General features: G+C 47.8%; 4 protein-coding genes across 4 annotated transcripts; 3 read left to right on the top strand and 1 right to left on the bottom strand.

The window, feature by feature from the left end:
- Nucleotides 1-461: 461 nt before the first annotated feature.
- On the bottom strand, nt 462-3505 carry AO090020000317 (uncharacterized protein; the record flags this gene model as incomplete). Its single annotated transcript, XM_023238059.1, has 5 exons — nt 462-1100; nt 1197-1313; nt 1369-1497; nt 1555-2973; nt 3035-3505. 5 exons carry the CDS (start codon nt 3503-3505, stop codon nt 462-464), a joined length of 2775 nt encoding a protein of 924 aa, XP_023092790.1.
- Nucleotides 3506-5048: 1543 nt separating this feature from the next.
- On the top strand, nt 5049-6961 carry AO090020000315 (uncharacterized protein; the record flags this gene model as incomplete). The annotated part of the gene is made up of 4 exons (XM_001824600.1): nt 5049-5381; nt 5468-6521; nt 6572-6753; nt 6809-6961. The coding sequence occupies 4 exons, from the start codon at nt 5049-5051 to the stop codon at nt 6959-6961; spliced, it is 1722 nt and encodes a 573-aa protein (XP_001824652.1).
- A 453-nt stretch (nt 6962-7414) lies between these two features.
- Nucleotides 7415-8613, top strand: AO090020000314 (aspartate-semialdehyde dehydrogenase family protein; the record flags this gene model as incomplete). The annotated part of the gene is made up of 3 exons (XM_001824599.3): nt 7415-7442; nt 7497-7754; nt 7808-8613. 3 exons carry the CDS (start codon nt 7415-7417, stop codon nt 8611-8613), a joined length of 1092 nt encoding a protein of 363 aa, XP_001824651.1.
- Nucleotides 8614-9004: 391 nt separating this feature from the next.
- AO090020000313 (40S ribosomal protein eS4) lies at nt 9005-9587 on the top strand (the record flags this gene model as incomplete). Its single annotated transcript, XM_001824598.3, has 2 exons — nt 9005-9018; nt 9161-9587. The coding sequence occupies 2 exons, from the start codon at nt 9005-9007 to the stop codon at nt 9585-9587; spliced, it is 441 nt and encodes a 146-aa protein (XP_001824650.3).
- Nucleotides 9588-13773: the final 4186 nt, after the last annotated feature.

The following is a 13773-nucleotide window of genomic DNA, read 5'->3' on the forward strand; positions in this document are numbered from 1 at the left end:
AACAGGGACAAAAGAAAATGCATCCCATCCACGCAGTGAACAAAGAACCCCCTACATCTTTAAATAACTCTACTTATTGTTGTACCATGATAATGCAGCCATTCTAATAGGGAGTTGACATGGCCCAAAGACCTTGATAACCCAGGAGGTTCGAACTTTTGACCTGTCGACTTTACAAGTTACTCGTGGAGGTCTGTACGTTTGCAAGTTGAATTACAGCCTGAAGTGAATTAATTTTACACCATAAGTGGGATATCAAAAGACTAGAACCTTTTCAAGCTGCTACTTCACATAATGGATGTTGTTGTAGATGTGATCTTTGTAGAAAGCAGCAACCTGTGATCACTGTCTTAATTTATTATGGACGAGAAAGTATTCTAAAAAATAACCTAAACAAAGCATGCCGATTTTAGTGTATCATTATTCATCAAAATTTCATCAGAAAGATAGACCCATCAGCATCAGATCTCGGGCTGAGGGTTGTGCTCATCAGTTGCCTGGGAAAGAGAAGTGCTGGTGAAAAGAAAATCCTTCGAAAATTCCAGATCCATATCCAGGTTTACATCCTGGAGGTGGTTCTCATTAGCACCACCGTAAGATTGGACGTCTTTGAACGATCCCCGTCGGTTAGAAATTGACTTGTTGTTTTCTTGTGAACTGGGCTGGCTATTCTGATCTGTGTCTCCTAGCACCGTTCGGTCACGCGACTGCCTAGTACCACCTCTACGGTAAACTGGATGTCTCGCCTTGTTTTCGGTGCTCTCGTGGGACTCTGCTGGTAACTCGGCCACAGGGAAAGCGGTGATCCTAGATCTCTTCGGACTACGCCCGCCAAACTGGGACGTATCTGTCTCAAAAGACTGAGCAAGAATAATATCGGCTTGCGGCTGCGAACATTCATCCTCGGGATGCGTTTGTTGTTGTGTCACTGCCGCTTGCGACGGTCCCAGCGAAGATCTTGACCGCGATTGTCTGCCTGAGGTTGTCGTATTTGTAGTGTCGGGTTTCCAACCCATCACAGCCATTAGTCGGGTGATATGTTGCTGGGCCTCGGAAAATTCACGTGCTTTAGCTGCTCGCTCATCTCGTAGATGTTGCACCTATATCATAACCAGAGTTAACCGAAGGAGTAAAAACAATAGGAAGATAAAGAAACAAATAATCTAATAAAGCTCAAGAGGCATTCTTCTCCGTACCTTCTTTTCCAGGTACTGTATCCTCTTCTCTTTTGTCTGCAGCTCCCTACAGGCAGTAGAGGCAGCAGCCTGCATAGTAGCCTGTAACGTTGCGATCTCCTCCTTTTGCTTTGTGCCCTACATGTCAAGTTAGAACAGTGCTCGAAATAAAACTATAATTCGAACGCCTTACCTCTGCAGCACTTGCAGACAATTGTACCTCGAATTGCTCCGTAAGAGTAGCTAACTCTCTTTTGAAATTCAGTTCAGCTTCACGGAGGGCGGATCTGATATTATCGGATTCCGAAACCTCTTCGTTTAACTGTAGGCCAGGTTCAGCAGCTTGTCAATAGATCCAGATAGTCTCGATGTATCCTACCTTGCTTTGTAAGGTTTCCATCAAGGTCTCTATATCTTCCTTGGCAGCCTGCAGTCGAGCGACCTCCTCATCCTTTCCCGTTAGCAGTAACCGATATTCCTCTATGCATTCACGAAGCTTTGCCATGTCTTGCTCAAACATTGCATTTTGTTCAATAGCGGCGTCTCTCTCTTTCGACCTAGCGTCAAGCATCTGCTGTAGCCGGCCACTCTCTTCCCTTTGTCGATGGGCATCTTCCTGTAACTGTTCTAGCTGCTCCTCTTTTTCTGCTACCGAGGCAATCAAATCCAGCTCTCTGGTTCTTGCGTTTTCTCGGTCCCGGTTGGCGGCCTCTTGGGAGTCGCGCCGTTGATCCTCTAGCTCTCCTCGTGCCGCATCAAGGCTTACTGTTAACTCCTCAATACGAGCAGATGCAGCTTCGGCATGAACTTCGAGACGAGACATGTTTTGTTGAAGCTCATCAATTGTTCTGGATGCTTGCTGCAACTGTAATCTCAGCTCGTCATTGTGTTTTTTCGCTTCCTGTGCTTCGAGCGATATCTTGCGTCGCTCTTCTTCGACGGCCCTTAAGGGAGCCTCAATACTGCCACAACGGCGTTCCAGATCATGGCATATTTCCTCAACTTTTTGCATCATGCTATCATGTGATGTGCGTGCGCTTAACATAAGGGTCTCTGATAATCCAGCTCTCCAGTCATTCCTTGAGTTAGGACGTTCATCATGGATCGTCAGAAATGAGACTGTTCCCCTAAGTTTGAGAGGCTTAATTTCGGAGTATGAACAGGTATTGTGGCATATCAGATTCCTGGCTTTGAACATAAACGCCCGAAAAGAATCGATGTGGGTCAAGTGGGAAGCGCCTTGATCTAGACTTGGTGAAAGCGAAGCCTGAAAATATAATGAGAATAGGTCGTAGAGCAATTCATTCTCTGACTCTGAAACGAATGTGTAGCATATAGTGGAGTTCTGGCATGATGGTAAGTAAGGCCGTCTTGGAAAGCTTTCGATTAGCTCATCGATGGATCCCTTAAGCCGGGTTAAAGTAGCCTCTGCTGCAGTAGTGCCAAAACCCTGTGAGACCACATTCTGTAACCCGATCACAAGTGATTGTGCCACGCGGATAGTATCCACATTAGCAGCATCTGCGGAGTGCCTGGTGCTTAATGTGGCAATCACATAATCCATGATCCTACACATCGCAGTCTGCCCCGGACAAAGCTTAAAGCACTTAGTATTGTTTTCTATAGGCGCATTGTTTTGACTTACCACATTCGCCTCTGCCAACCGTGAAATATATTCCTGAGGCAGTGCTGCTAGTATGCGTGTGCTGTTCTCTGACAAGAGCCAGTGCAAAGCAACTTCAGGTAATCCAGACGGCAAGGTGGCCGTTGGGAGGAGATAAACCAAGAACGTTATACCCTACAAGGATTGTTAATTGTGAGCGGTCCTCGATAATTTCTTGTTGTGTCTCGAATCATACCAGCATCTGCACTTCAGGATCGATATTATCCCTCGTGACTTTCTCGCAAAGCTTCGCAATCTTGGACGAGTTGCTCTGTATCCAAGACTCTCGCTGACTTCCCTCCACGGTCGCGCATATCTCAATTCCTAGTTTGATACTTTCCGCGGCCTGATCGGTCATCAGACTTTGGCAGCTCGTTGAGCAAGCAAGTATTACCCGCAGAACAACGAGATCTAACGTTTTCAGGCCGCGCTTTGCACCAAAGAAATGCCTAATGTTCTGTAACCAGCCAGGGACTTGCTGTGCGCTCTCATCGCCTCTAGGTACTCTCTGAGAAGATGCGATACGAGCAAAGGTAGCGAGGCAGAGGAGGTTGCCCATATGATCGTCCAGATTGCGTAGCGTTTTAGTGAGCTCTATTTGGAGGCTAGACATGATCTCCGGTGGGATGCCGTGGAGAACTCTCGGTGAGGACTGCAAGCCGGTCATGATCTTGTAAATGGGAAGGATCTTTTCCGCGCAGGGATTGTCCTCTGTTGTGCTGATTAGTTGCTTGAGGAAGGGCGCAAGCCGCGCGGGTGGGATAAAACCAGCCCGGAGAGGAGACGATAAGATTGCGGTGCAAACGGGTATATACTACACCAGTCAGCTTATTGAAAGTGAAATGTGCAAAGGTCCCATCTGATTGATTGGTTATCAATTCATGAGATTCAAAGGGTGACTGACCTCGGTACCATCATCTTCCATAGCCTTCTGGAGGAACTGGTCCAGGATACATGGATAACGCTCCAGTAAGCTGTCGCGAAAAGCAGATAGTGATGCTACGAGGTGTTAGCATGCTTCTGGTAAGTAAAACACATATGAACCTCTTACTGAATATGCTAATCAAATGCAAAGCGAAGCTGGAGCGAGACAGGCCGTCTACCAAAGCATCAACCAGAGCCCCTACCTGGCACGGCTTATGGGAAGCCCAGGAGCGGAGTGACACATTAGGTGTATGTTGAACCAAGTCATAGAGGTCCTGGAATGACTATCAGCTAATGTGACTAGGATTTACAAGTATAGAGCATGAGGTCCGGCGTACCTGGAGGGAGGGTGCATATGGCGCTGTGATGAGGCGCTCCACCTCGCGCCCAACGAGGTCAGCACTGTCTTGCATTGTTTAAACTATTTTTCCATGGGGTAGCCGTCAGTGGGTATCTTAGTCTATTCTGGTCAACTAGGAGGTCGTTTGTCTGATTCCGGAACACTCCGCCCAGCATGTTAAGTGGAGAGAGTGAAAATGAGGAGTGTGTACGGCCGCCGTTGCCCCGCCAACTATCTAGTCCGATATATTACTACTTGTACTGTCCATCAGGCGGATAGGTTATGGGCACAGTACGTACAAAGTAAAGGAAATAATTTTCTCATCCATGTTTTTCTTATTTTTTTGTTTTTTTAAAGGTTTGAGGGTCAAATCATTCGAGGGCTAATAAAATCAACCGTTCTAAGAAATTGTACTTTTGGTATTTACTTGTGGAGCCATAGGCCAGTAATTTGTATAGAATATGAATGCTTATATAACCATGATTGCTCATTGTCCGTAATTCTCAAAGTACCACCAAATTGATGACCTTAATAATTAAATGATATATTTCAAGTAACTTCATGTACCTACATGTGGATCACTCAAGTACTCCGTCCCTGCCAAGCATTTGAGTGTGGGATGAATTCCGCAGTATCGGACTTGAGTCCGAGTTTCAGGAACATGATGATAACCGAGTTAGCAATGGGTCTTTACAGGCCTCAATTTAAATGACAAGTTTTTTTGCTTACTACCCCAACTCGGCCGATATCCGATGCTACTCCTCATTATTAGTGTCGATGGCGTATGAGCTTACCGCATGAAGAGCGGGCAGTCAGGTGCGGCGTATAAAGCTGTCGCAGTCCCCGAGACATAGCAAGAGAAATTAATTCTGAAAATTGGGTTCCCTCCAGCTCTTTGATATCCCATATCTGCGGTTGCTATTTAAATTTACTACAATTCTGAGGCATGCGAGCACTTTCCCGCCTGCCACGGGGTTTCCCCGCAAATCCCCGCGTATTCCATCGCCGACCCACACTCCCACGGCCGGAAGTCTGTCAACGCTCGAGGATCGCGCGGTTGAATAGCTCGAGTTCGAGCGGCAATGATCGTGAAAAACGCGGCGATGCTGGGATATCCGAGCCCTCTACTGGCTCATCAAATTCTTGGACTGCGAGTCGGACGCTTCTTGTCTCTGCCCTGGCTGCCGGACTCAGCTACGCCTACGCAATCTCAAGCAATAAGTCCCAACCGGAGAGTCTGAAGCAACCTCAATATGGGTCTACACAGGATCTTAAGAAGGTGGGTACATTCATAGAGTTACTCTTCAATGTGTATGTTACCGTGTATAAAAAGATACCATTAGCTGATGCTTCCTGTACCACTAGGCCATTGCCGAATTACGAGCCAAATTGGGCGATGAAGCTATTAGCACAGATGAGGATGACCTTCAGGTACATGGATTCTCAGAGTGGTCTAGTGTCAATGCGGACCGGTTCCCTGTTGCTATCGCGTATCCAAAGAGCACGGAGGACGTCGCGGAGATTGCCAAAATTTGCCACAAATACAAAATGCCAATGATTCCTTATTCGGGAGGTTCCAGTCTTGAGGCCAATTTCGCTGCTGTCCATGGCGGCCTAACAATTGATTTTGTCTCAATGAACAAGATATTGGAGCTTCATGAAGACGATATGGATGTGGTCGTTCAACCATCCATCCAGTGGATGGATTTGAACGAGAAAATCAAGGACTCTGGCCTTTTCTTTCCTGTTGATCCCGGCCCTTCAGCGATGATCGGCGGAATGATTGGAACCAATTGCAGTGGCACCAATGCAGTGAGGTATGGCACAATGAAAGATTGGGTCATCAATCTTACAGTAGTTTTGGCAGATGGGCGCATTGTCAAGACGCGCAGACGTCCGCGCAAGACTTCTGCTGGCTACAACTTGACAGGCATGTTTGTGGGGTCTGAGGGAACGCTTGGTATAGTCACTGAGGCGACTCTCAAACTGACACCGATTCCAGAGGAAACACGTGTCGGTGTCGTCACATTTCCTACTATGCGCGACGCTGCATCTACTGCCATGCTGCTGATACGGAAAGGGATCCCAGTACAGTGCATGGAAATTTTGGACGATGTTCAAATGGACGTTATCAACCGTGCTGGCGGTACGGGGCGAAGTTGGAAAACGCTACCATCGTTGTTTTTCAAGTTCTCGGGCACAAGCGCTGGCGTTCTCGACAGTGTTACCTTAACCAGAGACCTGGCGAAAAAGAACCATGCCGAATCCTTTGAATTCGCCCGAGATGAGCGAGAGGCGCTCGATTTATGGTCAGCGCGAAAACAGTCGTTGTGGAGCATGCTAGCGTTAAAAAAGGAAGGCTCACAAGTATGGTCTACTGATGTGTCTGTGCCGATTTCGAGACTCCCTGATATTATTGGTATGCCCCTGGGTAAAGAAGGCTTTCTTATCATATGCTAACGACAGCAGAAATCACGAAGAAAGAATTGGACGATCTTGGGATCTTCGCAAGTGTTCTTGGCCATATCGGGGACGGGAATTTCCACACGTGTATTCTCTACAATCGCAAGGATCAAGAGGAGACAGAACGCGTGGAAAAGTTCGTCTATGACATGGTTGATCGTGCTCTTGAGATGGAGGGTTCTTGCACTGTAACGTATCCCCTGCCTGATTCACGACGGGTATGTACGACTGACCTCAAAGTAGGGTGAACACGGTGTTGGGCTGGGCAAGAAGAAATCCCTTCAGAAGGAGCTCGGCCCAGAGACCATTGATGTTATGCGCAGCTTCAAAAAAGCTCTTGACCCGCATTGGCTCTTGAACCCTGGTAAGATTTTTGATTTTAAGGATGAATCATGATTTGTGAGGGCAACATGTGCAAAATTTCCACATAATTTTCATTGAGATAGAATACTCGACGGGCGAAAATATGTACATAGGTAGACAGTTGAGTGCTACTACTAGTTAGTAGTATAGAAAGAAAGAAACAAATTCCTACTTGATTGGGTGGGATTAAATAGACCATCTGTCCAATGGCAATGAAGAGAAAAATCGATCTACGGCCAGGGCGGGGGCTGACTCATCTCGTGGCAAGTGACTAATTCCGGAGCGATATCGCAGTCATACCACAAGTATCCTTCTTTAAGCCCCTCTTTCATAGTTAAGCCGGTGAGTAAGTCATTTCCAAGGGGCATCGATGGTTGTTACTCCAATCAATTAGCACCATTGATGATCTCTACATTAGTCTCTTGAATTTCTCGGCTTATCCAGTGGCGTTAGGTCGGCACTTTCACTCATCTGTTTTCGATCAAGATGGCATCATCTCCTAAGAAGAAGTGCGGTACGAGGAATTAGCTCATGTTTTGTTATGGAATACCATGTTGATGATAAATAGGTGTCCTCGGTGCCACAGGCTCTGTGGGCCAGAGGTTTATCCTTTTGCTCGCCGATCACCCTTTTCTAGAGCTTCATGCCGTCGGTGCATCGGAGCGCTCAGCCGGAAAGGCCTACAAGGACGCCGTAAGATGGAAGCAGACTACGGCTATGTCTGAGAAGCTCAGCAACCTTGTTCTCCGGGATTGCAAAGCCTCTCAATTCACCGACTGTGATCTTGTGTTCTCCGGTCTGAACAGCGATATCGCGGGCGAAGTTGGTATGTGGGTTGCCCTCCCTTGGAAGGGTTATTGCTAACAAACCTCTTTCCAGAAATGGAGTTCATCAAGGCCGAAATCCCTGTATTTTCGAACGCAAAGAACTACCGCAAGCATCCCTTGGTTCCCCTCGTTGTGCCAACAGTCAACCCTCATCACTTTGATTTGATCCCTCACCAAAGGAAAGAATTCGGCTTGAAGAAGGGGTTCCTTGTGTGCAACTCCAACTGCGCAGTCATTGGTATCGTCATCCCCTTCGCAGCTCTCCAGGCCAAGTTTGGCCCTGTTGAAGAGGTCGAAGTCTTTACCGAGCAGGCCTTGTCGGGTGCTGGCTACCCCGGTGTACCCAGCATGGACATCCTGGATAACGTCATCCCTTTCATTAGCGGTGAAGAAGATAAGCTCGAGAATGAGGCCCAGAAGATCTTGGGTTCTGTGAATGCAGATGCTACCGCCTTCGAGGAGCAGGCTGGTCTTCGAGTTGGAGCCACTTGCACTCGGGTTCACGTTAGCGACGGTCATATGGCATTTGTTTCGCTGAGATTTAAGAACCGCCCAGCACCGAGCGCCGAACAGGTCGTGCAGGCACTGAGAGAGTACCAGTCCGAAGCGCAGAAGTTGGGGGCTCCTTCTGCTCCTAAGGAGGCGATTAGGGTATTCGATGAGGCGGACAGGCCGCAACCAAGACTCGACAGAGATATCTGCGGCGGATACACTGTTAGCGTGGGCCGGGTGCGTGAAGGCGCCCAGGGAGGCTACTTTGACCTCCGCTTTGCTGCTCTTTCACACAACACGGTCATTGGAGCCGCTGGATCCTCGATCATCAATGCTGAGATTGCAGTTCTGAAGGGATACATCTAAAACTGAAAAAGAAAAAGGCAAGCTTATATTAGAGTACATAGGTAATTAGAAGGCGTTGGATACCACTCTACTAAAGAAGGCGGTAGTCTATAGTCCGCAGTAGATGATGATGCATGGGATCAATACAGTCGTGCTAAGTTACCCCTGTTCTGGCATTATGTAATCAGTGACGGGGTCGAGTGGAGCTGGAGCGAAGGGAGCGGGCCTAGATCAGGACTAGCGTCGACCTCTTCACCCTAGCCCTAATTATCCTGATTAGGACAAGCACAAACTCCACTAAGCGAGTTTTCGTAGTGGATCGGATATCACTCGACAACTTTCGGCTTCGTCTGGTTTTTCTCCTTCGGACACTTCGACAACTAACCGGGTTCAAGTCGACAAAGCAGTCAAGATGCCTCGCGGACCGTGAGTATACCATTGCAATATCCCATTGAGATTTACAATGAACACGCCACCCCTGGAAAAATCTACGTTTATTCAAGGGGGCCAATGGCCACCGTTGGATAGCAGAATCGAAAGAACTCGATACTGACAGCGATGTCTACAGTACCAAGCACCAGAAGCGCCTTAGTGCGCCTTCGCACTGGCTCCTGGACAAAATGTCCGGAACCTATGCTCCCAAGGCCTCCCCCGGTCCTCACAAGCTCCGCGACTGCCTTCCCCTCATCGTTTTCATCCGTAACCGTCTCAAGTACGCCCTGAACGGTCGTGAGGTTAAGGCCATCATGATGCAGCGTCTCATCCAGGTCGACGGCAAGGTCCGCACTGACCCTACCTTCCCCGCTGGTTTCATGGACGTCATCGGCATCGAGAAGACCGGCGAGAACTTCCGTCTCATCTACGACACCAAGGGCCGTTTCACCGTCCACCGTATCCAGGCTGAGGAGGCCGAATACAAGCTGTGCAAGGTCAAGCGTGTTCAGCTCGGCAAGGGCGGGATCCCATTCTTGGTTACGCACGATGCGAGAACGTGAGTGCATACTCTCCACAAGTTCCGCGTCCATCAGTCGTTGGACCAAGCTTTGGTTGATCGGCGGAGGACGAAAGAACTTCAAAATTATATTACGACTTGCTGGCGATCAGTAAGGATCGAACTGTAGAACTGTATATGCTAACCACCGTAATTATAGCATCCGCTACCCCGACCCTGCCATCAAGGTCAACGACACCGTGAAGGTTGACGTTGCCACTGGCAAGATCACTGACTTCGCCCGCTTCGACACTGGTGTTGTCATCATGGTTACCGGTGGTCGTAACATGGGTCGTGTTGGTGTTGTCACTCACCGTGAGCGCCACGACGGAGGTTTCAACATTGTCCACGTCAAGGACGCTGTTGACAACACCTTCGCCACCCGTGAGTCCAACGTTTTCGTCATTGGCCAGGACAAGCCCTGGATCTCCCTCCCCAAGGGCAAGGGTGTCAAGGTACGTTTGCTATCCGTTATATATGTGTGTCATATAATGTAAGATACTAACGCATCATATAGCTCTCCATCGCTGAGGAGCGTGACCGCCGTCGTGCTGCCGCCATTGCCAACTAAATGTATCCTGGTAGGTGACATTAGATGCTGCGGCAAAATCAAAAGACTTGAAAAAATCCGCCAGAGACGACCTCTTGTCTTGCTTTGTGGACCTGTATGATGCCGGTTATGATTCTATGATGCGTTTCTAGGAAGAAAAAAAGTTGTCTACAGGACGCATACTGGGGCTTGGTAGTTTCCATTTCCATGTTCCGTAGGGTCAAGCCATAGCAAGCAAAACAGGGACTGACGTCTCGTTTGATATGATACCTCTTAATTAGTCTTGTTCTGAAAATGACCTGACATTTGATACCCCTTCAGTATTCGCTCAAAGTAGATATCACTGTCTTTTAACCCTGATTCTATCTTTCCATGATGTTGACCCTCCTTGTAAGGTCTCACAAGGAATTGTCCGAATGTGACGGAATGGCCCATCGCGCACCGTTCGATGTCTACACCTTTTAGGTAACGGAATTTGGTTTGGTCGATCGCCACTTTACCTCTCACATTGACATGATTCACACGTAAATCTCTCCAACTCAATCTCCAATCTGAGCGGGACTGATTAGATAAAAGAAGGACACATGAGCTGAGCGAACGGCCGTATCACCAATCAGTGTCCGTTCATTACACCCACCACAGTGGGTAGAGTCGCAATGATACCTGGATCTATACGAAAGGGGCACAAGTGGGAGTGGAACACGTCAAATTCTCTGCAGGATTCATACGGATCCTTCCTTCTCCATCATGCACCTCTTCCGTCCTAGTTGTGCCCTAAACGCCTTTTCCGTAGCGGCACCCACCGTGCCCTCCGTTGAGACCGGTCCTCGGCATTATCATAGCGACGCAAGCGCGCTGACCATGCAGCAGGAGAGAAGAATCACCCGGCTAAAGCGCAAGGCCCATGCGACGGTCTTGAACCTTGATTTGGGTGCGTTGGATGGAGGTGACAAGTCATTGTTGGAGCCGATCTTACTTCCATTTAGCGTCCCCGTTGTGATTGAAGGATCGGAAACCAATCATCAGCGGGCATCGAGGTACGGGGAAATCGAGGCCTTTGAACGAAGGAGGAACAAAAAGGAGAACTTTACCCTATCGGGGGATAGGCAACGCTTTGAAGCTTGATTTTGGGGATTGAGTTTGAAATCTAGACGGGACTATCCAGATGGATACCGACTTGACGGAATTCCTATCTCGTCATTCCACGATGGGAACCAGCAGTGGCCTTGCATCCTGTACTACGGTCCCTGTTCCTAACTTTACAGTGCCTTCCGAACAGTTCGTCTGTCCCCCCTTTTTCGGTGGGTGACTCGCGGTCTGATGTGGTCACGCATGCGGATGATCTCTTGCCATGTTGAGATGCGCAACTATCGGGAGGGGATAAATGGAGTACTCACATATGGATAATAAAATTGACTTAGTTCATGTACCGCGGGGCCGCTACAGGAATCGGGAGATATATTTCTATGCACGTCACAAGTGACGAGCCAATCTGCTTCATTCTCACTGGTATATAAGCTGCAATAGGGTATACCTCGGGTTGGTTACAGAGTAGTGCAGACTTTATTGTTCTTGTGTGGGCCGTTCAGTTCACGACTACAGGTACAAGGAAAGGACCAGGGACTGTCAAGAAGAAAACAAACATATAAATAAACTATTGTTTGAGGGAATGAGCGTCTTAGACCCAACGCCACACCTTCTTTCGAATGCAAACGTTATATATGTATGTACTACAGCAAGCAAAAGCAAGTCCGTTAACTGACAAGTGTTCTTCCTTTGTTGTGGCTTTTCGCTTTTTCCTCTTTCCTCTTTCCTTTTTCTATTTTAGCCCCAGCATGCCTTTTCTCCAAATGCAACTCCGTAAAAACCATCCAAGGAACGTGGCACTAGTTTTTGGAGAGGGTGTCGAAAAGAGAACAGCTCACGAGACTACTGCAGGCCACTGACTCGGCTTTTCATTGTATGTAATAGCTGATTGTAACAACCACCTTTGTTTCTGGCAAAATCGAAGAAGGAAACAAACTGTTACACAAGCTTGGGGCAAATTGAACACCAGCTTTCATTCTTTCCCACAGAGCGGGTCTTATTGCAGTTACCTTCTCCTCTCTCTTTTTTCAGCTCTCCCTGTTGTCTAGGGCGTTCACCATTATCCTCTGTGTGGTCGGTGAATTTCTACCTGTAGTTCGATGTGGAGAGAGCCTTGGAGCGGTCCATGCAAGCCAACGCGCACCATCCTTGATTCTCGAAAGATGATTGAGTCTCACGTTCTAGTATTGACCTGGGGGTCTTAACAGGGACACACAAAAGAAATCTAGAAAGAAAAATATAAAAATAAAAACGAAGCGTTGTTCCAATGACGGCAATTGCCCATACACGTTGAGCGGGAACTCCGACTCGCTTCATTTCCACCACGCCACAGGAACAACATCTATCAGGTCAACTTCGTCTACCATGGAAACCCATCGGCAGATGCGGACCAGAACAACCAATAGGGGATTCTACTATTGGCTAGGGTTGAGTTCGGTTGATCACAGCATAATGGACTGGCCGTTATTTTTCGACGGCCAGCTACAGCCGTGAGCTCTTTTTTCAATGTCCCCACCAGGTACTCCGTAGTACGATGTTGTACTACGGAGTACGTACGTACCAGTACAGCAGCTGTCATGCCCAATGATGAATCCTTTCGTGGACCTTGCCATAACGGTCCGCTAATTACACTTTGAAATTTGTCTTTTTTCATTTCCCCCCTTCGGAAGAATAACGGCTCAAGGCGCGAGTACTACGGAGAAGCCGCCTGGCCCCATAGGTCGCGCCGTGTTGGAGAACCGCATCGGATCGACATTTATAGCCCCCGAGCATCGGCGATATCCTTCATGAGGCAGAGAAACATGGCCCCATGGGCAATGAACGAAAAAGAAGGAGACGAGCGACTATTTTAGTTACTGGATCAGGAGTGCCCGCTAGACTCTAGCAGTTCCTTTGTTCCACCATGCTCCATAGACAGTTTCTAGCGTGTATTCGCATGCAGGGTGCCATGGAGCAGAGAGAGAGAGAGGGAGAAAGCGAGAAAAGTGGCGATCTAAATTACTGGTCGATCCAGGCCAATTCAAGGCAGGTTGGATGCTACTGTGCCCATCTATCATTGCTGTTATCATGGGAATTATGACTAGTTTGGACCGTTTCTTAGGTTGCCTCAAACAGCCCTCCCCTGTCAAATCCCGAGCTTTCCGTCTAGAAAGTCGACTTCACCGCTACAGTCACTAGTTGCTCCGGCTTAACATTACATGTCGACTGAACGATTGAACCACATCCATTACGGGTGAATTTTCCAGAAAAGAATGGCTAATGCATCTTATTCGACCCCATGCAATGTTGCTGACCGCTTCTCTTCAATGCAATCCAATTGTACGGATGGCCGCCGTTGGCTTCTATTAGTGCCCTTTTATTACTATTACCCTTCTGAACCAGTCTAATTTTTTTTTCTTTGCTACTACTCTCGGAGTAGTATGATGGATAAATGGTGACTTTCTATTGCCCGTGTGGAGATTTTTTTTCTACTTTTTATTTTCTTTTTCCTCCTTTTTTCTTTTCCTTCTTTCTCCGTTGTTCGATTTTATTTTTCGGAGTTCTTTTTTTCCCT

This window comes from Aspergillus oryzae, chromosome 6 (assembly GCF_000184455.2).
Source record: "Aspergillus oryzae RIB40 DNA, chromosome 6".
Lineage (NCBI taxonomy): Eukaryota > Fungi > Ascomycota > Eurotiomycetes > Eurotiales > Aspergillaceae > Aspergillus > Aspergillus oryzae.